The 24,594-nt window shown below is 39.7% G+C and overlaps 1 protein-coding gene across 1 annotated transcript in view; it reads right to left on the bottom strand.

Moving 5' to 3' along the window:
- Window positions 1-24,594, bottom strand: part of plxdc2b (plexin domain containing 2b) — a 101,091-nt gene that overhangs the window by 22,963 nt on the left and 53,534 nt on the right. The window contains exons 5-9 of the mRNA XM_083936500.1: window positions 16,830-16,952; window positions 10,840-10,958; window positions 8,213-8,312; window positions 1,840-1,935; window positions 1,588-1,669 (exon numbers count right to left, since the gene is read on the bottom strand). Coding sequence (XP_083792626.1) covers window positions 1,588-1,669; window positions 1,840-1,935; window positions 8,213-8,312; window positions 10,840-10,958; window positions 16,830-16,952 — 520 coding nt within the window. The remainder of the gene's footprint in view (window positions 1-1,587; window positions 1,670-1,839; window positions 1,936-8,212; window positions 8,313-10,839; window positions 10,959-16,829; window positions 16,953-24,594) is intronic.

Here is a 24,594-nt window from a genome sequence, read left to right on the forward strand (position 1 = left end):
AAGTCCTGTATAACAAATCTCAACAGACAGAGCAGAAAGTGCTGCACATTTCTCCGGTCATCCACATTGCTCACAGAATAAATGATAAGTTCAAAATGAAAGAGTTGCAGATTAATATTTGATGCATGAGGCGTTCAAAGTGCAGATGCAAACAAAAGAGAAGGTACAGACTCTGACTCAACAAACCTCGACAACAACCTCCAAGAAAACATTCAAATCCAGGCTAAACATTTCTCAGGACAGTAAACAGCTATTGACTTGTAGGTTGAAACTTCTCTAACTTCCATTCTGTAGATGGCACCTCTACTATCTCTCCATTATTTATTTCTCCTCTCTGTCGTTTAAACTCAAACTTTTTCCATCTGACGGGGGAAAAAACCAGAACCCCACTGCAGCTCACATTTCAGCTGTCAGGAAATTCTGGGGAGGAACGCTAACACTTCTTTAGCAGCTCAAATATTTGCTTGTGTTTGAAGTGCAGGGAGACAGGAAGGATGAGATAAAAGTGGAGCAGAGGTTGACAGAACAGATGTGAGTTGAATTAATGTTAAAAAATGAGCTTCGGTCTCGTCTAAATGGTAAAACTACGTCCCCATTCACTGACTGCAATGGAGCAGAGATACAGATGGCTTTATGGAAATGCATGCTTTTCAAATTATTCCTCATTCATACTGCATCAACAAGAAATGCGAGGACTGTGTGTACACCAGATGGATAGGTGGTGTTTTACATTGAAATATGCAAAACCACCAGCAGAACATATGTTTTAATATATTCTGATAGATTATATATAATATTCTCCTGAACATTTGTGGTTGGCAGTGTGTTTTTAAAACATCAAGCACACAAAATGTGCTGCTATAGCTTTAACTTGCTTATTTCATGATCTTTCGTTAGAAGTTCAGACGCCAGCTTGAGCATCGATATAGCTGAATTATTTACTAAATCACACTCTTGCTGCCAGCCGTGCTAGTTCAGTGTCTCCTATGGTGTATTTTCACTTGCATCATACGTGGGAGCATTACTAATCCAAATGTAAACATTTACATTTTAATAAACAAATGTTTCTATTTTTATGATTCTTACTGTTTATTTGTGTATATTTTCATTTTATATTTGCATTCTTTCTTAAATCTTATCTTTAATGTGAACTGCTGGATTTAAGTTCAAAGCGCAAATTGTAACTAAGCAAAGCAAAAAAAACTGCAAGATTTTTCAAGAGAAACTACATGATCAAATATGTTTGTAGCTGAATAGAAATGTAGGATGGATTTTCTTTTTTTTTTTTTTTTTTTTACCGTTGAGGGGTTCAACCAGTGTTGATTTTTGGTTTAAAGGCTCAATCTGCATTAAGCGACTTGACTTCGCCAACCCAGGTCGTGATAAGGTTTGAACACAGGTTGGAGTTCAATGCGGAGAGCACTCCCCTAGGGTCGCTAACAACCGGGACGGCACAAATGATGTAACTGATTGCAAATGCGTGACGCAATCAAGTCTTTAAGTCTGATTTAACACCATTTCAAAATAGCAGAGGAGTACATTTAGTTACAGGTGAATCTTGAGAGTAAAAGTGTTGAAAAGTCCAACCTGTTGAGTCGGTGGCACCAACTACAGTTAAAGTTGATCTGCGAGGAGATGCACGCACCACAGCTGGTGAACTGGAGACAGGCTGGAGAGGAGAAAGACCAAAACTGGTCAAATCTCAAAACAATTTACACAATCAATAGCTTAATTGATATACAGCCAAGGAAAAGGTCTAAATGCCACATAATGAAAAAGAATCCTTGGAATAATATTCATCCAGAGGCCTGCACAGCTGTTACAATAAATTCTTCTTACTGGGTAACGGCAACATTTCCACGGCAGTAGAATTGGTGATCTTCGTCTTCGTCAGCTCCACGCGGTGGTACTCGTAGATTGTCCTCCGCCTCACGTCTATATTATGGAGAAAGAGGAGACTGAGTGAGAGCGCGAACACACCGCAAATCTCCCACCGAGAGATCAAAAACTGGGACAAGTGGCCCCTGAAGAAAGAGGAAAGACAGCGGGAGGCAGAACCCGGTCATATGGAATGCTACCACAGCACTTTATTTCTCCTCTTCCTTTGTGCCCAAACGTCAGCCCACAATCTGGCAATAGACTGTAGCAATTTCCCCTGGGAGCAGATATCAATCAGACCCTGTTGAAAGGCCGCCTTCCCAGTCATCTATAACAGCGAGTCATCAGCCGGGGAAAGATGGAACGATTGATTGGATACATCATTGACTCTCATTGCCTTCTGGCCCTTATGAGTCATACAGGCCACTGTAAAATGGACTGCTTGCTTTTGGTCATGCATCTTTACTATGTATTTCACCCCCCCCCCCTTTTTTTTTCTTTTTCCTGTGTAGTAACTAAACAGATCTGATAATAACTCCTTGGAGCTTTAAATACAGTGGTTAATCTCAACCCTAATTGGATTGTGATGTGACTTTCTATGCAGGCGTTCCAGGAATGAAAGGGTAAATCTGCAGAATGAATCACTGAGATGCACTGCAGTGGCATTACTCAATACAAGAGATTTTCTATAGTTCTTGTATTTGCTTGACCAATGAGCTACACAATTGAAATTCAATATTCAATAACCAGGTTGCGGCTGTGTAACATATACAGCAAACAATGACTTGCACGTCTCATTCATCATTCAGTACTGTGATATGCTGCAGTTGAACTACGTTGAAGGAATAGTTGAACAGTTTAGAAATAGGCTCATTCCTTTAGTAAGATGAGAAGATCGATAACACTTTCCACTGTCCAGTAAATATGAAGCTACAGCCAAGAGACCGTTAGCTTAGCATAAAGAAACAGCTAGCCTGGCTCAGTCCAAAGATTAAAATATGCTTACCAGCACTTCTAAAGCTCAACATTAGTGGTATATATTTGTTGTTAGATCCAAACGAACAAAAAGTAAAAGCAAAAAGCTGTGGTTTTACGGGAGATTGTGAGCTGGGTTTCATGCTAGGCTAAGCTAAGCTAAGGGGGTCATCTCTACAATAATAATAATAATAATTATAATAATAATATAGTAACTTTATGTGGATAGCACCTTTAAAAACAACAGTTTACAAAGTGCTTTGACATAACACAAATCAGAATACACGCATAAATACAGTATAAACAAAACAAATAATAATACTTATAATAATAATAATAATAGTAAAATCCAATAAGGTACAACATAACCATATTTACACATTAATTGTATATACAGTATATATATAACAAAAAAATATTAATCTGTGGTGCTTGCAAAGAAAGAAGAGCAATGAGATAAAATGGTAAAAAGACGGCATCACAGGAAGGCAAGTCTATAAAAATGACTTTTAAGAAGTGATTTGAAAGAGGGCACTGAATCAGCAAGCCTTATCTCCGCAGGTAGGTCGTTCCAAAGCCAAGGTGCTCTGACAGGGTAGACACGGTCACCTCTGGTTTTGAGCCTCAGCCTTGGAACAGCCCGCGGATCTAGGGCTGCCAGTGGAGTGAAGCCAGGTTTGGAGTAATGTGCTGTTAAAACCAGTGAGATGTTCCCATGGTCCCATGTTCCCCAGCGCTATATTCCCTTAATATAAAACATAAGTCACACTTTACATCTGTCTTTCTAGTGATTTAAAAGATTTACAAATATCTATACATGTCTCTTGATATAAACTAACATAGTCAGAGATTCATAAGGGCTATCGTCACAGTTCAACAAAAGCATGATGGGTCTATAAGCTGCAGGTGGGTTATTTCAAGAGGGTTGACCCAGGGAAACATACACTTAACATTTGACCCGTAAGAAGGCCTTAATGTGCCTTTTTTGTTTTTTTGTTAGATCATTTTTTGGCAGTTTTTCCAGGTCTTTTATTAGATAGGACAGACTGGAAATGGTCGGAGTCGAACCTGTGGCCGCTGCATTGAGGAGAGGAGAAACATAGGCACCTAACGCTCCCAAGCTAACCGTCTCCTGGCTGTTGTTTCATACTGTATGTAGCGTACCAACAGTAAATCTCAGCTAACTAATCAATTATTTTATAATAATAATAATAATGGATCAAATAATTAAAAAAACAAGTGTTACTTTCTCTGCTTGGTTGAATGAACTGTTGGCTGTGCTGGCAACAGTGTTGTTCTTCTCATGTGACAGGATGTTGTTTCCCTGCAGACCTGCTTGGTTTGATTACACACAAGACAGCTGATCAAAGCAGAAAATGTGAGCCAGCTCGCTCCAACCTGAGAGTAAGACCGCCCTTCCTTTCCCCTCCTCTCCTCCCCTGGTGCCTCACTTCCTCTTGCCTCTAGCAAAGGGATTATCAGGTGCCTAATGACACGGTGGGGGCCAGAGGAAGGTCATTTCCCCAGCCTGAGACTGCTGATGTGTGGGCAGGTTGTAAAGCCTCGCTGGTCTCTGGTTTGTAGGTGGAAGAAAACTGCAAATCAGATCGATTATAGCCCCGGTCTCAACAGCCACAACATAAACAACACCTAATGAGGATTCAGCTACTGTCCACTTATGTCATCAAACACAGGCAGGTTTGCAAAAGTTGAATACACTTGCACATATTATTGCACTCTTAGGCTTTAAAAGATAATGGAAAAATGTCTGCGTTAGATCATTTCTTTGATTAAATCACAGCTAAAGCAGCCTCTTACTGCCTCTTATTCATCCTTACGGGAGAACTGCATGGAAATCAATACAAATGTGATGTGAAGTCAAAAATCGATGAAACAGCTCATTGTTTCTCATCAGACAACACTCTGTTTGTGCTATTACACAAAATATCACAATGTGGTCAAGCGACCTCTTTAATCTCTTGATTAAACTTTCTGCTCTCCAACATATCAAACCACAGTGTTTCTTCTTAAGAAGAGATCAGCTGTGGAAAACCTGAATATAATAAAGATATTATAACTATTAGCTCCAGTCTTGGCATCTTCCTGCTGGGAATCAAGATGAGTAACCTGGATACAGGCAAAGAGATATGAAAAGGGCAATAGGTGGTTCTGGCATTATTTCAAGATTAACTTCCTGTGACTGATCATGCATAATGTAGCATTGAGGAAGTATATGAAAGCCTGGGTCTTCACATGTGCTTGTACCTGACCTGTTAATTACACACTTTGGCCATAGGACACTCACAAATCTTCTCTCATCTCGTGCTTGGCTTGCTCTGCCTGTAGGCTGTGTAAAATGTTTCATTTGAGCCTCTAATCCAGAGTGAAGCCACAGTGGGCTAAGAAAAGTCTCCTTAGTTGCCATGGTTGCCACACAGTAATTGGCTGCAGAAACACTTAACTTAGTTGAAACACTTCTTCATGGTACAGCATGCAGCGGTCATGGCTCTCCTCTCTGTTTTATCTCTGTAACGACTGAGACTTAATGCTCTCAAGACTTGGAAACTGATCAGAGCCATGGAAAATATGTACACAGTTTTCTTTACCAAGATGACCCTGAGAGGAGATCGGAAGCAGAGTGACAGATCCACAACCAATTTTTTTTTTAAGAAAATAACGGTTCTCTATACAAGCTGGGTTCTCATTCAGCAGCACCTTTTACGACCTATGTTTCTACTGTATATGCAAGAACAAATGGTGACTTGAGGTCACTGTAACTGTAACCATCCACCAAGAGAGACTGAACACCCATGGACAAATGAGCTATGAACTATGGTGCCCTATATCTCTGGTGAAACTGCTGATTGTTGCTTTTTTCTTAAAGGTTAGTCCCAATACCACTCAAGAATCAATAAAAATGCTCAACAATAACTTTCAAAATACCCTGTTAAGACATCCAGACCTTTAGGAACATCGAACATCATAGAAAAATCCCTACTGTGATTTGGTATCAAAAACGTTTGACATTTGGAGATTTCGGCAAGAATTGCAGTTTACTGATTGGATGGTGAGCACTTCTGCTCTGGAAACTGCTCAGCAACCCCCATCCTCTGAATGAACTAGGTCTCTAGTTTGTGGTTGTAAAGTTTCATCAGGGTGTGATTATCCTAGAGGTCACAACAGCTCATTTTATACAGTAAGCTCGAGTTTCAAAAAATGCTTTCACTACAATGAAATGGCTGCTACGGTGCAGGATGCAAATACTGCCCTCTTGCTTTACCTGTGCACTTTGCACAACAAGAAATCAAACCCTTGTTTGTTTCTGCTGCAATGAACTAATCATTAAGAATCCTACCCTGAACAGATGAGGGTTTCTTCACATGTTAAAGCAGTATGCATGCTGCTGTAGTAGGTTTGGAGGGGGGTTTCTGTGAGTTAGCCTTCCCAAAACCAAAAACCCAAGAGCAAAAATGTAAGGAATGTTTTAAACCGTGTAAACTTTAGAATTAGCTTGGAACTACACGCTACAGCAACCCCAGCCAATGTTACCCAAGATAGCGTTATATTCGCCAAACACAGCAGACAAGCCCTTTTCACTCAAAGTTAAAATATAGTGTGTGTCAGAGGCATCAAAGACTTGAAGCTTGGTTCACGAACAGCTAACAGGTTTAAATCACCTAGTTCCAACTTCTTTTTTATTTTATAGGAAAACAAGACAGAAAACAATCTTTCCACTCCAAAGAGCTGGTGTTTTGGAGTTGTTTTAATCTCAAGTCAGACTTACAAAAATCCTCCTCACAACGTATCCAGCTGCTCCATCCAACTCACCCCCAGGTTGCCAAGTAAAGGACAAAAAAGTGGTTTTAAGTTCTACGTTATTAACTTTGAATTAAATGCTGTCCAAGTTTCACACTCACAATCCAAACAGTTTAAATTACTGAATAAATCATATCTGACAACTCATTATTGTGGCAGACTCACTCGCTCATGGCAGAGAGAAAGAAAGTCTTACTGTGGACAAAAATGTTTGAGGTGTCTCGAATTTGCTTTAAATTGAATGGGCCTAAATTGCAGTAACTAAAACGTGAGAGGCAGATCTGTAGCTGTGCCCGCAGCTCTGCCAATTGAGAGAGGTTGAACAGTGTTGGAGAATAGGTGGGGACAGACAGTCAGAGCTAAAGCAAAACAGACGCGGCTGAACTCACAGCTATGAGGCTCAGCTTAAGGATAAATAAAAAAATTAGGAAACAATGGACTTCAATGAGCCTTTCTCTAAGCCCCTCCCCACTAAATTACTGTTGCTACGACTGTCGAGCTTTCCATTCAAGAATGCAGTTTTCCATGACAACTAGGGTGATACTTCGATCTTAGGCACCGACTGAGTTGCCTTCATAGTTTGAGTATTGAAAAACGTAATTTGTCATTTAATACTGGTTTGCAATAGGTCAGAGTAAATCTCATCAGCGCCCGTGAGCCAATTAACATTGGCTGTCTAATGTTAAGCCCAGTTCAGACCAAAGATCTCTCTCATACAAAAAAATACATTACACAAGAAATAAAGAGCCAATTAAGAGAAATTTCAGACACAATCAACAGAGGTGCAACAACTAAAAACCATGTCTAAAACTGTTCATTAAAGAATTTGACAGCTGCCGGAATAAAAGTCGTTGTGAGTAGTTCAGTAATAACATTGAGGCATCCTTACTCGCTCACAAAAAAACATATAACGGATGGCTTTCAAAATACAGCCATGATCAATTAGTATGAGGCAAAGGCCGCTGGCCCAGTCAGTTACAAACCGTCAGCTGGTCGAAATGGCTTTTGGACGGAGGCTCAAAGAGTGTGCCTGAGAGAGAGAGCCAAGTGAGCTAGAGAGTAAATGAGGAGAGGGACCGCTGTTATCGTGAACAAAGCAGTAACGCTACCTCTGGTAACGTGTTTTACTGGAGTCCCTTGACTGAAAAACTTTCCAAAACCATGAGAACTTTTTGGCATTTAAAGACAATTAGAGACAAAGACATTAATTTCTGCCAGTTTGCTCTTATGTTTTTGATTTTGTAAAGCCTACAAAAATAAACCGCACTCCAAACTCTTAGTATCATTCTTACTACAGCCCCATTTATACCACTTTGGCACGTTGAGGAATTCAGAGTTTGAAAGGCTTGCCGTGCTGAGTTACGGTTGCTATGATTGGACAAACACTGTGGAGGGGAAGGGTTTATCCAACAGTCAGTTGCATGGTTCAACCATTCATTTATTCTGGTTTCTAAAGAAAAAAGTTGGCATTTGGGTTAATTCAAAATTCCTTTCTGTGAACAAGTGAGCAAATGTAAGCGAGTACGATGTGTTTGAGACTCACTGGGGATCTGTTGGATCTTGTGGACCACCACAAAGGCATCAGACAGGCCCACTTTCACCGGGTGATTGACAGAGCTGATCTGTGACACCTCAATGGGGATCTGAAATAGAAGAGGGGAAAATCGATTACCAGAACCACGACGACCTGTCAGGGACAGGCTGGAAAACAGAAGCAGTCTCACAGCACTGGCAAGTCAACCAATTTATTACTATCTCCCACAGGATTCTGCTGAGGCGTCATGCAACTTATGCTTGAAGTATATGTAGCATTCCAGGCACAGATGGGGCTAAAATGAGCAGCAACTTTATGAGGAGAGAAAACCGACTAACATTTACAATACAATCAGGAAAGATTTTAAATTGGATATTTTAATTTTACACAGCACAGAAACAAAAGTATCTCTGGGATAAATTATTAAAGTAAAGTTCAATAGAACTGAACTCAGTAATCGACTTGTTTGGGCTGCCTGTCAATATGAACAGAGCCAGCTGCTAAGGCTTGTAACATTAATAAACTCTGTTCTCACTAAGTACATTGTTGGTGCTTTATTTATGTGTAGGGACTCTCATCATGCTACTGCAGAGGTTTGGTGTTATTCTGAGCAGTATTAGTGGTTAGAAAAAGCTGTTTTGGAGGGTTCTGCACTCCGCCCGTGCTACTCAGTGTTAGCAGTGCCGAACTTTTAGGGTCTCTCTGGGGTTTCTCTGTTAATAAAAAATAAACTTGTCTCAATGGCATATTTGATGTATATTCATGCCGAAAAAGACCGTGGGGTCCAATTATGATGGACTTGGACTTTAAAGCCCCACTCCAGACACGTTTTACAGTACTTAAAAACTACTGGTTTGGTTAATATTTTGCTTGACATGGATTTCCCACATAGAAAGTAAGAAAAAATCAGATGGAGCTGGAAGCACATGTACTATTTGTCCCTCATTGAGAAATTTGGCATCTGACAGCGATTGGTTTATGGATTAGTGACATACCAACTACAGCTGCCCGGAACATGTTTGAATCTCAAATTTCAGAGTGCACATAAAACACCTCGGCATTAATAAATGCCATTACTCTAGTGACAAACTTTGCACGGATACATGTCACTATAGTCAATGTCAGACATGCTAGAGTACTAAACAAACCTTCAGATTACATTTAATGGTCTGGTTGCTCTTTTTAGACTAATAGTAGCAGCGTAATTAAAGACCTATTAGAAAAAAAAACCAGCAGCTCATAATAGACCCGTCGTAAAGGAAGCAGCCCGGCTGTTACCAGTGCACTTATGATAGGTCATTATTGCAATTTAACACTGAAGTCTCCGTTGGAAAACCGGTTTCATTACCACCTCTTTTTCTCTGTTCAATTAAGTAGTTTATCTGTGCTTTAAAAAAATAAAAAATATTATTTAAAGACACCATTGGGACATCTAATATAAAAAATAAACAATATTTCAAATGATGTTGCAGCAAAATCAAGCATATGGAAACAGTATGAGGACATTAAGTGATATTTTCTTAAGGAACATCATTAAAGTATTATTTTGTGAGTCATGTTGGCGTCAGTCTTCTCTATAATGAGTGAAAACACATGGAGCTGAAAAGACAGGGGCTGTAGTAAGTGTTAGAAAGACATTTTAACATTGGTGTGAGAATGTGAGTCCCATTTTCTTTTTATTATGATTGAAGATTCCAGTTTTCCATGAAATATTCTCGTGTAGTTAGTGCTGTTTGATTGTAATGTAGTTATTTCATTTTAGTGTTTTTAAGTTTGCTAAATGTGTCTAAAAAGCCTTGAAAATATGAGTATTTACTCTGATATGCGCTGAGATGTTTCGATCCCATACTGAGTATTGATCCGAACGACCTGAACTTGTATGACCTGGCTCAGGTTTGTATAACATGAACAAGAGTTTTATGTCTTTTGACCCGCCAACTGTATAAACAATAAACTAATATTTCCAGAAGATGACTTTTGTTTACTTTAGACCTGATTTTCGACATGCCAACAGCCCTAGATTAGGAATTAGCAAATTGGGGTTAGCTCGGTGCTTGAGCGCAATGTGTGAACTTTTCGAAGAGATGAGCCAAGCAGCTCGCTGGTGCCTCACAGACACACTCCAGATATCTAGCAGGCTTCATATCTGGAGTTGCCAGGGACTCCAAGAGCCACTGAGACTCGGGCTGAGGGGAAACCGTGGAGAGGGGGCGCCTGCAACAACAGAAACTTTACTGTACGTGCAGCCCTTGCTGCCCCGGGGACTGGCGGAGCAGCGAGAAGAAGCTAAGCCAGAGGAGAAGCTGCTGCTGCTTCCAGGTGCATGGTCACGCCCCTTAGTGTTTGATACAGATGCATAAGGCACCCTTGAATTTCTTTTTCCACCGTAAACCTATTTGCGGCATTATTAGATATTCGAGCAAAAGCATCAATTTGGAGACCACACACATCGTGGATTCCTCCTCCAACTTCAAGACTCCAGACACAAGACTGCAAGTTGTAAAGCAAACTCACGACTTTGATAGTCTTGTAGTGGGAACTAGGCATTAGGTGTTAATGCGCCTCTTAGTATAATCAGGTGCTGGAGCTAAAATAGAAAAAGATAAATAAAACTGGTTTGATAAATGAGTTCTGACCTCTTTGTATGCAAAAACAATCCTGCCGGTGTTGTGCAGCGTTGCCTGAAAGGTGAAGCTTCCCAGGTTGTAGTTGTCCTGTAGGTGGACGTGGTCCCACTGCACCACCAGAGCAGTACCTAAAGGAGAAATAACCACATACAGCTCATTACCACATGTGGGATGAAACAGAATCAGCTAGATTCAAGGAAAAACACAGGCCTCATTAATAGCTACAGTTTAACACTGACTTGTGTTACACTGTTTCTGAAATACCATCTCTACTGTGTCTGATCTGGCATGAAATGAACTGCTGACCGGGCAAAGCCTATGAATAAGAAGACATCCATATATCAGTCATGTTTGTAAGAGGATATGTTTTTGAGGGATTATTTCTAGACAGAGACTTAATTTCCCCCTGTGGGTGTGAGGTGACTGACACTGTAGTGTGAGCACTGATATGAAAACACTCAACTGGAGCAGCACGAAACAGCAGTAAAACTAAAACTTTTGACCAAACCAAATCAAGGCGTGGCGGTTACTGTGACGGATTATGTAGCGCAGGCAATTTTCACAACAGTGAAGGTTATTCATACTGTGCAAGAGCGAATGACAGCGCTGTAAATGACTTCCTTTCTATGAAATAAGAAAACGTTTGCAGCTACACAGAGAGCAGGAATAGCGTCAAGCAGAAGGGTAACTTCGAGTTCTAGTCATATCTAGTCGTGCATTTATGGCCGTTTGTTGGGCTTTGATATCTCAGTCTTTTTCAGTCAATATTTGGGCATTTACGAAATTTTGAGGGCACTTTATAAAAATAGTATTTAGTGATTAATGTTGCATGCACCTAAAGCAGTAAATAAAAAGAATGCTATTGCTATTATTAGTGCATTTATATGTAACAGTTTGTTTGTGTGAATGTGTGTTTGAATTTAAATGAATTGAATTAAAACAAAATGATGGCTTAATGTGGGATTATGATATTGGCCTAAACTGCTAAATATATATTTTTTCCTTGGAATCTCTATGATGTTTTTGGGGGATTTTTGCACCTTGCCGCCCTAATTTCGGACAATATACACACATATTATTACATCTATAAGTACATTTAATATAAAGTACCAATACCTTTGAAAATTAGACGAATATGACCCATTCATTCACATTTTCACTGTTTTCACTACAGTCACTGTACTGACTACTCAAAAAATACAAACTTCTAATAACACAAATGTGCAAAGTATTATTTTTATTATTATTATTATTATTATTATTATTATTATTATCAAGAAAATTTGCTGTTTTTTTAGTAAGTATTGAGCTGCAAGAGGTAAACTCTTTGCACCATTGTGTTGGGATGGCAACAAATGTTTCAGAGGCGAATACCTCAAATTAAACAGTTGATTAACTGATTAGTTGATCCACAGAAAATTAAACTCCAACTTTCAATTGAGAGTTTGAGTAATAATATGATAGTAAACTAAATCAAACTTATAATAATTACGTTTTTAGGCTTGAAAAGTGCGATTTTTCACAATTTTCCGATTGGTTTAGTTGCAGCCCTAATTGTATTTACTACTGTATATATAATACTGTATATGTTCAGACACCACCAGTGTTACATGATTAAATATATAAAATAAAATAATAATAAAATACATTTGGATTATTTTGTAAAATGGGTGAAGTGACCATTACCATGCCACGAGTGTTGGACTGATAACACTGCTTCATCTTAGAGACAAACTGAATAAGTGAGCACATTAATAAATGAATGAATCAATGAATAAATAAGTATGAGAGAAACTTAAAACCCACACATTATAACTAAATCACAACTGACCACAAAGAGTCGTCATTAGGTGTTGCAAGTACTAAATTAGCACCAGACTCATGGGACCTTCAGCTCTACCCTCCAGACATCGGGCCTCACATTACTTTTAACATCTTTTTGATTTACTGTGGACTTACAGAACCTATTGATGTGAAAGCCATTCCCTCCTTCCAGCCAGTCATTTGGCCGAGCGCCAGGGCGATAAAGGTTTGTTAACACAACTAATCAATTTTTCTGTCACATAGGCAGAGCTCTTCCCCCTAAAGTGAAGACAGAGATTTAGCTCGGACGGTTTGGAGAACACAGGCGTCTGCTTGTACGGGAAAACCCAGTTATAAATTACATGTGGTGTGTATAGAGGGCCTCGGGCACATGGATGTTGCAGGAGGTTAGATAGTTGTAGAGTTAATGGAAGCAAATAGAGGGTGCTCTATCGCGCTATTGTGAGTGTTTGGATGAGGATATGAAAAAAGAGAGCATTGAAAAGTTGCTTTAATGCATTAAAGAGGACAGAGTTTAGGAAAAGACACTAAATTGCAGCGAAGATACTCTCCTCATATAAGTCTGCTTAAAATGCATTGAGATCAACAGGAGAGGCTATCTGGGGCTTCCTGGCTAAAAATAGAGTGGGCGAGGAGGGAGCACACACTGGCCTTGTTTCTAATTCCACTTATAAGCTCAACATGAACTCAAAGCAAACAAAACAAAGTGACTTTCTAGCTCTATTACCCACCCGCTGCATGGCGAAGCAATTCACCGTGGCTTAGGCAGCACGTTTCTGAAACCATATAATGTTAATAATGTTTTTTTATGTATTTTCTTTCTTACAATTGGTTTTTGATTGTTCCCCATGCATAAAAATACTCATTTCTGATGCCCTATGGTGCCTTTTTCACAACAGACAGATCTTGAAAACAATGACAAACACTCCCACAGACTGTCCGCTTACAGCTAGAATTTTTTAATAATGAAATGTTTCAGTCTTTCTGACCTTCTTTAATGAGCAGCGTCAAAACATTTGGTTATGTACATGGAAGCTGCCTCAATCATCCAATGGGAGGACTTTGAGGTTGGTTTGACAATTGAATCAGTCATTTGATTCACGAGTCAGAAAATAACAATAAAGGAGTTAGAAAAGTACAAAGTAATTGAATATACTGATATTAATATATCTTAAGTGACATTTAAGTCATTTTAAAAATAAAAAAAATGGGAAATTATGAGGAAAAAATGCGCTGAATCATAGTGTTATTAAAAAATATTAAAGGGGGAAGAAAAAACAACTCCTTGGATGAACCTCTCATTGGATGACTTGAGGAGGCAGCATCTATGTATATGTAACTTTGAAACTAAATGAAATGTAAGATTTTAACACTGCAACAGAAATGTTGGTGTCTTTCAAACCCATTTTCATGACACAAAAATAAGGAATCAATTGATCAATATAATGAACACTGACACTGCTCATAAAACCTGATGAACGAAAAACTGAAATGTATTATTACTAAAGCAGTGACACCTAGCACTTAGCGATAACATGCCTGCTAGTTAACAACTATCCGTAAATGTATGCAAATGCATGGATTTGTCTTATTTGTGAACTGTCAGCAAGAAAGACGTTTTATCATCTTCCACATCCCTATTGCTCACCCGTTCATAACACAGTCTCATCACCCGGACAGACAATTCAGTGGTTGGGCTGATCTGGGATCTGAGAAATGCTGCAACAGCTTCTTCTTCCGTATGACTGTATGTGTTGGAAATAGTTGGAGCCACTTTTCACTCTGTCTCAAGAACAACAACCAATTTCCGTGCAAGTTTGGTGTAATTTAAGCCGTCAAACTGTCAGGGGCTGGAGCACTTCACTCTGTAATTGTGTGCTGTCAGACTTCAGGATAGTTTAAAGTCGGAAACTTTCTATGAAAAATATGGGTTTATTTTTTCACATTTGCTGAAACTGTCACTGAATCTGCACAATGCGACAAATGATCAGGGAAAAAAGTAATCTACCCCCACCTTCTGCTCCCTGTCTGCTCTTAATGTTATCTGCTAGACTCCACCGCAACGCCCTACAACAACCAATCAGAGCCGAGGAGTCTGTTACGCAGTGTCATTACTGCTCTGAACTCCCATCAAACTGTGAAACAAACGAGCGCTCATCAAATATGAATAAAGTGTCGGTTACCGTATTGCATATTTCTTACATAAAGTATTTTTGGAAATAAATTTTAGTGTACCATGTAGCTGTAAAATGAGAACATTTGTGGATTAGTCAAGCCAAACGCAAGCCCCAGCCACTACCCGAACAAACTTTCTAATTTTTAAGTTCACTATAATATCTTTCTGAAAACACTTTACACGAGGAATATGCAATGCAGTTACAGAATATTGACTCATATTTGCAGTGGGGTCTAGCAGATGACTTAGGGAGCAGACAGAGAGCGACACGACTTATCGTCTGTCTCATTGTGCCGTCAGGATACAGTGGCAGTTTCGGCAAACATCAAAATATGTTGTTTAACAGCAGCTTGAACAGCACTTGAAAAACTCATGTCATAACCAATCAAATGTTTTCTTTATCAGATTCAAATAAACATTAAAAACACCAACATACTGCCTCTGTCAAGTGTAACACAATTCCCACAATCCCGTTTGTTCTTCGAGAATAAACAAACAATATGTCCACTGTCATCAGACTGCTTGAAATCTGATGCAAAGAAGCACTTCGTCTCCCACAACACAACACAGCGTACAGTTGTTATGCCGTATTGGCAGGACATTGACTGATGGACAGTGTGTTGAGGAGCAGGCGAGCTGAGAATCGATCAACTGCCAGTTTGGTTAAAGTCTGATGAGCTCCACTGCAGAAGGTCACACAGTTGGACCGTCACTCTGCTGCAGAGGGATTAATGACTGACATGATGGATAACAACCATCACAGATGGGAAAAGAAAGGTACAGGGAGCGAGGAAGGGCACGTGTTTAGCTCAAAGTGAGTAAGTGGATTTAAGGAGATGTTACAGAGGTCATGGAGGCTTTCTATATCAATCATGTAATGATAAAGACTTCCTGTTTTGTGAATAGATGTGGATGGCTCATGGGGCATATTGAATTATTGTGATACAATAAATGCTGTGTTGTGAAAGGATGAAATACAGAAAAAGAAATGTTGTAGTTTTGTTTTTGATTGTTCCCAGCAACCACACAAAATCGAGATACTTCATTGCATTCATGCAAAAATCAGATGTTTTGACTTTCAATTATAACTATTCAACTGTGAAAAATCAATTAAATAATACCTGCTACTGTTTATGGGCTTTGTATGATGAAAAAATAGCTCCCAATTATAACAGCAAATGCTTGATGCTCCACTAAATGTATGCCAAATTTCTGAATGCTTTAAAGTCTTTTATACAAACAGTAGTTGTGCTTTTTGTGGCTGACGTTGGACAGTGATGGGACGTGGCTATGAGCTGCTCATCAGGATGGGAAATAAACTTGCCAAGTCTCCTTCCGACTCTGTTAACCTGACCGGTTGGGAAATACTGAGGAACAGGTGGAGAAGATGGGCACCGGCTACGATGCCAACTATGTGGACAAACAAGGCCATCTCTACCTCAGATGTGGCACCAAGGCAAGCGTGAAGGAATGCGATACAAGGATTTCCTCTGCGGAGTATCCCGCTGGCCAGCATGCAGGCGTTGAGCTGTGACCTGGGCAGCCTTAGTGCACTCGTCAGTTTCCAGCAGGATGTCAGGAGATGTGCTGTCCTTTTTACAGAGACTTGGATGGATCCTGACGCATTCGACTGAGTGACTCTTTTTCTGTGGCGCTCATTTTGCTCTGTGGTGAATCATGCACTAATTGAATTATCTGAGGGGATTGCGTTTCATGATTTCATGATTCGAATAAAATGTAGTGCTTGACTGATTAAATACCACCATTTGTCGATTCATTTTTGTTGAGCACACTATGATATCGGTAACTTTGCTATCTTGACCGTTTCCATGAGTCGCGTAAAAATGATCATGATGTAGTTTCTGTGCTTTAGTATTTGAAGCTACAAAGTTGTGTCTGGGAGACCTGATTCCATTCGGCCCTTAGTAGAATAAAAAGCCAAAAGAGAGCACACAAACTGTTGCACAAATTAAAAATAGAAATAAAAACCTGCTGTTACCATTATCAAAGTAGATGACGGTAGAGTTTCTGGAGACACTGGGGTCAAAGTTTGCCATCAGAGGAGCGATGTACTGTGTAGCTGTGAGCATCCGGTGGACCACGTCGCCCGTGTAGATGAACCCTGAGGAATAAACAGAGACATCATTAAACTTCCAGTACTCTGAATTTGTTCAGAATCATCAATATGTCACTTGTAGTGTTTTGATAAAGTGTTTTAAGGTGGATTTACCCTTAAGCAACTTATAAAAACGACCATCAGTCTGCTCTACTTCCTTCTTCTCTCATCAGATACAGTATCTTTTAGGAAGACTACAAGTCTGCCCTCGAGTGCAAGAGTTAAAAGCTCCTCGTTAACCACAGCCATCACCTCCCCCATGCTGCAGGCTGCTTCAGCCATGGCGATTAATTCATCTTAAATCAAAAACAGAAGGGCTAATCTGAGATATGCTGAGTGAGCAGTAAACACTGTATCATATCATGGGTTTATGTGCCTTTTTTTATGCTGCTGGTCTGGTGTACTCCTTAACATCCTCATGTGTGTATTTTTACTCCACATCATCAATCACGGATGCTAAAAAAGAGACCGCGACAACAATAAGGGATTTTGTTTTCCAATATATGCCTTCCTTCAACAAGGAACAAATAGATGTCTCTACAGAGAAGACGTGCTCAGTCAACACAAACCAGAGCTGCAGCATTTAGCAGCCCGTACACATGGTTATTAATGGGATCCAGACAGAAAAGGGGGGAAAACGCCCACAATTCATCAGAGGGAACAGTCTTTGGATAAAGAATTTGCACTCATGACAACAGAATCAAACAGCGTCTTAATTTCCCTACTGACAAGAAAGTTTAGCAAAGTCAGCTGCTATTTAAAGATTTATTCAAGGCAAAAAGCTTTTGTTTCTCACTGACGCAAACATATCTAAAACAAACCTGAACATGTACCCTTCAAATAAGGTCTTACTCAGAACAAAGGGGAAACATGGCGTTTGGGTGAGACAAAACATGCATTCAATATAATTTACCTTGTGAGAGCTGTCTGAAGAATTAATAAGACACTTACAGTGACAGTATCTTGAAACAAGACGTACATGACTCTTGTTTGACAAGGCTTCTTGCAACAGGAAAGAGGGCATCTATTTTTTCCCTCATGTTTTCAGTTTTGTCTTGTTGAAAGTCGGGAGATGGCAGGTTTTTTATGATGATAGACAGGGTCGTTTAAACATTTAAGACTGGTTGTAATCTTCTTTTGTACCGACAGATACATAATTCAGCAACCACTGCAAATATGGTCTTTTCTGGGCAGGAAGGTAATCATCAATGTATTTTTAAAATCTGTGAGAAGGACGTTTAGGACATTTTTTAGCATGTATTGAAGAAATCATTCAAGATTCTGGGAAATACTGCACACTTTTGACTTACTGAGGCTGTGTCGGCACGTTAAATATGCTTATGGCAAGGCTTCGTTGAATCCTCAATTCTGATTTGTCGTTTATGACAATCTGTTTTTTCTAAATAACTGTTAGGATCCTGAAGTAAAAATTGCATTATCATTATCCCTGAATCAAGATTGTCATTTTTAGCCATAGTGTCTTCAATGTATCAAAGGTAGACTCACCACGAGCTTCCTGACACAAGTCTGTATATCAACCATGTTTTATTCGCAATCTAACACAGAAGTACTACACTACCCACAATTCTTAGCGCAAAAGCAACATCTCTGGTTGGTGGAGCTCGCTGTTACCTTGAAAAAGTTGACACCAAACACAAAACTTTTTCACGTTTTTGTGCTAAATCAAATGTTTTATGGTCAGCTGGTTGTCTTGGTTCCATCCTAAAGTCTTTATATTGGGATTTTCTGAAACGTCTATGGCAAGGGTGTCAAACTGATCCAGTAAAGGGCCGTGTGGCTGCAGGTTTTCATTCCAACCAATCAAAAACACACCTGGTCCAACAAATCAACTGTGTGAAGGCGGTTCAGGTGATTGAGTAAGTCGAGTCAGGTGTGTTCTTGCTTGGTTGGAATGAAAACCTGCAGCCACACGGCCCTTTACTGGATCAGTTTGACACCCCTGGTCTATGGCGTGAACGGCGTAACGGGCAAATCACTTCCGGAGCCGTTTGAAATGTGGGCGGTCACCGTTGAACTCTATGAAAACTCTGGAAAACCATTTCAATCTGTATTTTATGTCAAATTATTGTCTTTTTCAGTAAGCAACCATGTAATAAGCAGATAATAAAGAAAAAAGAGGTCATTATTGTAAAGCTCTTCAATACGATTCAAGACCTGCTTGTCGAGGTTTAATTTGCAATAACTTCCCGTTATATTATCCCTTACTAGCTGTTTCCCCCTGCTTCTAGTCTTTGTGCTAAGCTTTTTTCCCCACAGAATATCAAACTATCTCTTTAAATTCTGTGTTGGACAGGGAAAAATATCTAACTATGAAAAAGTCCTTCACTTCACTTGCTCTTCAGGACAAACACGTTTTCCATTTTTGTTCTGCATATCATAATAAAATCCTCAAACAGCCCAGAGTAAGAAATCATCCTCTTAAGAAGCGGCCTCTTTGCTTTGTTGCAGAAGTTCAACAGAAATACAGTATATAATGTAGCTGCCTGAGGCATATTGAGGGAAAACCCTGCTCAGAAAGAAAAGAGGATTTTTGGGAAAAGTCTCATTGAGGCCAGGCCCATAAACCCCCAATTCATGTCACCATATGTCTTCTCGTACAGTAGGCTGGCTATAAAGACACATCTATCACTTTGGAAACCGGGAGCAGAGCATATCATGAGGGGAATCAATCTTTCCCTAAAGACCTCCCGGCTCAGAATTACCTCTATATCGAGCAGTGTCAGCAGCACACACAGGGAGAAGAAGAGCAGTGGAGGGCTGGGAGTGAAGATGTGACTTTATTGTTAAGTCCTGACTGTAGAGAACTCCACCTGGAGTGAACGAGCTAAAAGATTCACTCTTTTATGGCTCAATAGAACGGGTCACCATGGTTATGATTAGTTTTATTCCTGTCCAAAATGTAAACTACATAATATTGACAAAATAATCTTGAATCGACGACCGCTCAACAACTTCGACAGAGCTATTTTTATATGCTTTTGCTATTCCAATGAATAAATCGTGTAAGGGCTTCTTACAGTGGGCTTACACTTTGACAGCATACACAGCTGAAGGTAACTAATACATAATTTAAAATAATAATAATTCATAAAAAATGGATCAAGTTAATGTCAATTAGTGTTGCACATCCAAGTGGTATAGAGCTATCAGTTAATGACATGCCAACGTTTTCTCATCAACAAGTTCCTTTGATATCTAATAAAATAGGATGTTCTATTTAACGCAGTTAAATATTGACCGTAAGTAGATCCGAGCGGTTACCTTTAAGCAACAAAAGGTGGAGAATAGGGTTAGAAAAAAATGTGATGGTAGCCTACTCCCAGGACATGAAAACTGGTCCCCCGGATGAAAGACCTGTGTTTGGGTTGTTGTGGGACTTTTGGATATTTGTAATTCATAATCATAGTTTTGTCAGGTCAGACGCAGTTCAGTGTCTCCTCTGTCTCACCTTCTTAATGGATAATGCAAATAACTGCCTCATGATGGTATAACGGCATATGTGTGCTCCTGCACCCTGTGTTAGAGACCTTGTGATGAGAGAAGTTCAGAATGTTCAGAATTGGAATGTCTGAGGCGTGTTTTGTTTGGTCTAAAGACGTCACCCAACCAAAGCTTAGCGCATTCTGGGGTTTCCTCTAAAAGACCGAGTGTAGGGTGGATCGGGGCCATTTCTGCTAGACTCTGGGCAGAGTGGGGAGGCAGGGGTGAACCTATTTTTGTCTGCAGAGGAAAATACTTTGTCAAAATAAACCACAGAGAAAAAGCTGATCCTGTTTGTTGATCTTTTATTGAGTAAATCCATTTCCACAACAGGGTCTTTTACTACGGTATGTCGTCTGATTTCCTTCTTGGTCAGGACTGTTTATCGCACTGACTTTTGCTTTCACACCGGCAAGTCCTGTTTATTTGACCCATTTGCCCCGACCTGCTGCCTACGTGGACTTTGTCGCTCTTTATATAACTTCATCTCACGGCATCGCAGTTGAGTTGCTCTAAGTGTCTAATATTGTGGCGGATGGGTTTTACAGTACACTTAGTTGAAAGTCTGGTGTGTCTCACATGGATGCTAAAGGGTGACTTTTGCCTCTGCATCAGACGCCGAGGGCCACAGATCAAGCTGCCTTCTTTTATGAGTTTGGAGTGAGAGCGGGTTGGTGGGTTACCTTTGGACAGGGCCACACTAACTGTTTCCCCCTGTTTCCAGTCTTTATGCTAAGCTAAGCTAACTGGGACATGAGAGTGGTATCGACCTCCTCAACTTTCAGCAAGAAAGCAAATAAGACTATTTCCCAAAATGTCATTCTATTGCATCAGAGAATCTATTTTTGAGAGGAACATTAACAAATATTTCAAAGCCGTATAGAAGGGTTTATGGGTGCCGTTTGTCCTTACAGAACATAAACACACAGATGATAAATGACATGCTATATGAAAGAACATAAAGAGGCAGGGTTGTTTAGTCTACTGGTCCAAATGAAGGAAAGTCAAAACATTACGCCCTGCTGAAACTGGTTGTATGTTGCAGCATCTGCACTTCTTTTTATCTGATTGACTTCCTCCCAATCAGCCAGAATACATTCCATCTCATATTTACCCAACATTCAACTCAAGCACGTTTTTATCTCTTCCACGCTTTCTTTGGTCTCCCTTTGTACTACTTCTCTTTTCCCTTTCAACCTCTGAAAAGCTTAGAAATCCCCCTGGACGCACATGCACACAAATCATTTTATCTCTGCTCTCTACCAGCTCCTGAAAGCACAATACAACTTATTTGACAGTCTGAAAAAAATCAGACAGCCTCTCAAAACACTAAAGAGGTGAGAGCTGCGGGGCGCTCTGTAGCGAGACATTTCATCCATTATGGCCGTCACTTGCGGCAGCGAGAGCCTGGACTGAGAGGGGAAGCCTGGGGAACAGCACATACACAAGGAGAGAGGAGAAATAATGGAAGGGTTTGAGGTAGAGAAAGGGGTTTTAGGAGGTTGAGATGGAGCAAGATAATTCTTTCCAAGCTCTGTTTATATGCGCTGCTGTCCAAAAGTGGCGGTCTGTGTATATCCAAGGAAAACAGGCAGACCCACAAGACTAAAGCTTCACTTTATTGGACACTGTGTTTAGACAAAGTCTTTGTTACTTCGTACCAAGCTGTGTTTCATTTACAGGATATTTTCGAGCAGGGAACATTTTACCTTGTCTTTTGTCTTTTAAATATCAAATTAAAAGGTTTTTTATCTAAATTAAATGTCTGGGTTTATGCTGAAGGATACAAAACAACTCTGAGTCAGCCTATAACCAATCCATTATGTTTTACCCAGGAAAAATAATCTGGCACACGGAACATGATGCATTTTTTATTTGGAGCCAGACTGATTCATCAGTAAGTCATTATAAATGGTCCGCAATTGACTGGTAATGAACATGAAGTTTATTTAGCTATTTGTTTTATTTTTTATTTAATCTTTATTGAAATGGTCACTAATTTGCTGATACTGAAGATCATGTTTATTTACTTTTCACTAAATTTACTTAATTTAAGAAGTGCATGCAACGCTTGTGATCACAAATAACCATATATAATACCTATGATTGATACAAATGTTGTCATGTGTTTTCTGAATCTTTGTTTATATTCTGGTTGTAAAGTGTGACAGCTGCGCAGTAAACAGCACTCCACAGCTGGATATCCGTGGACACAGCTGGCGGTGGTCAGATCATATATCATCGGTGGTATTCACAGCCTCTGCATGTCCATCCGTCCACACACACACACACACACACACACACAAACACACACACACACACGATTCAACACAGACAGTTGAAAACCTTTAGTGTGATGACAGTCTCTGTCCTGACTGTATTAATATTTGTTCACGTTGTTGATATAATCTTCATTTTGAAGAGATTTCAAGTTATATTTGAATGTGTTCTGTCTCTCTTTTCATTATTAAGACATCTATGGTGTTGTACTAGTCAACTGAAGTGACTTTGTAATGTTTGTGTGTGTTTTTGGTAAAAGAGAACATCAGTATTAAAGGATGTGTTAGAGCAGCAATGTGCATTGATGTCTGTCATTGAGGTTTTAATACAACCACACTACAATTAACTGATTAATCTTTTATTCTATAAAATGTCCGATTATATTTGTGAAAAGATTCGATTTGAGCAGTAAGTTCTTGCATTTCGAGAGGCTGCAAACCCTTAATTGTCATTTTCTTGAAAACAAATCACTGAATTAAATCGGCTATGCAAACAGTTATTTCATATCAGTTTCTCAAATCAGCGTTTCAGCCCCACACTGGAGGTTGCCATAATGGCTCCAATATGTCTTTAAATGTGCACAAAACAAATGTTTTAAACTTGGTTCAACTATGTATTTAGCACTTTATAACTTTGTTTTGAGATAGTAACACTTAATCGTGAACAATTCTCAAAATTCATAAGTTAATCTGTGTTTGAAACAGGTTAAAATAATAATAAAATAGATATTTTGCTGATTCAGTCATGGCAATGACTGCAGGTGAACGATTCTTCCCTGGCCGCAGTGCACGAAGCTCAGAGCATCAGAGGTTCGCTGTGTTCTGCTGAATGACACCAAATGCATCGTTTTACATCATCACAATCTGACAAAAATTCACAAAACAGTGTGTTTAGCATCATCTGACGGCTTCAGCTGATCTCTGCTGCTATTCTCCTCAGGGATTTAAACCATGCATGCAGGGAATCCAGAACACACTGCCCACATTGCTATGACACAGAGCTGGACTAAAATCGGTAAAGCATCCCTTTAATTTAAACAAGTAGAACTCATTAGGACTCAATAACAGACACAATTACTTCTTACAGTGGAGTTTTGCAGTGTAGCTCTCAATTGACTGCATTCAAAACCCATACAAGTGGACTTAGACTTCATATGTTTGACAGGGCTGCATGCCAACACTATCTTGTTGCCTCATCCATAAAGCGGCTGCTGTACTGTAGAGAAAGTAACTGCAACTCTGAATATACACAACTAAGCGCAATTGTAAATCTGCTGCTGTTTCAACAGTTAACAAATTATATTTTCCCACAGAGTATACTACTAGCATACTTTACAAAGGGAAAAGAAATATTTGCTGGAGTAAAAACAGTAACTTGCTGACAGCAATGAAAGCGGGAGAAAAGATGGTCCAGCCGGGAGTGGAGGACGAGCTGACTGATTGGCCCTGAAATGGAGGGATGTGAGGAAGGCGTCTCGGAGACAAAGCCTCAGAGGCCTGCGAGAAGCAGATAGCTGCCGCCTCCTCTGTCTTATTCCTCCATCTTTGTCTCGAGGAATGCAAATTCTTGTTATCTCCTCTTTAGTAGCGTATAAGCCCGTCCACTCCTCCACACCATCCCCCAGTTTCCAACACAACTTTGCCACTGACGGAGGATCCAGTGGGAAAATGAGACGGTGATGATAAAGACAATGTATTATTTCTTTATTATTCCAGTGGCGCTTAAACGCAGCGCAGCATCTTTGAAATAGTTGGGTAAGAGCAGGGCTTAAGTCTTTGATGTGATAATAGATGGTTGGGGTGTTGTGGTTTTGCCGTCAAGACTCAAGTGGAAAATTGCTTTGCACACTCTGGCAAACACATCTACT

The sequence above is a fragment of the Echiichthys vipera genome (assembly GCF_963691815.1).
Source record: "Echiichthys vipera genome assembly, chromosome: 21".
Lineage (NCBI taxonomy): Eukaryota > Metazoa > Chordata > Actinopteri > Perciformes > Trachinidae > Echiichthys > Echiichthys vipera.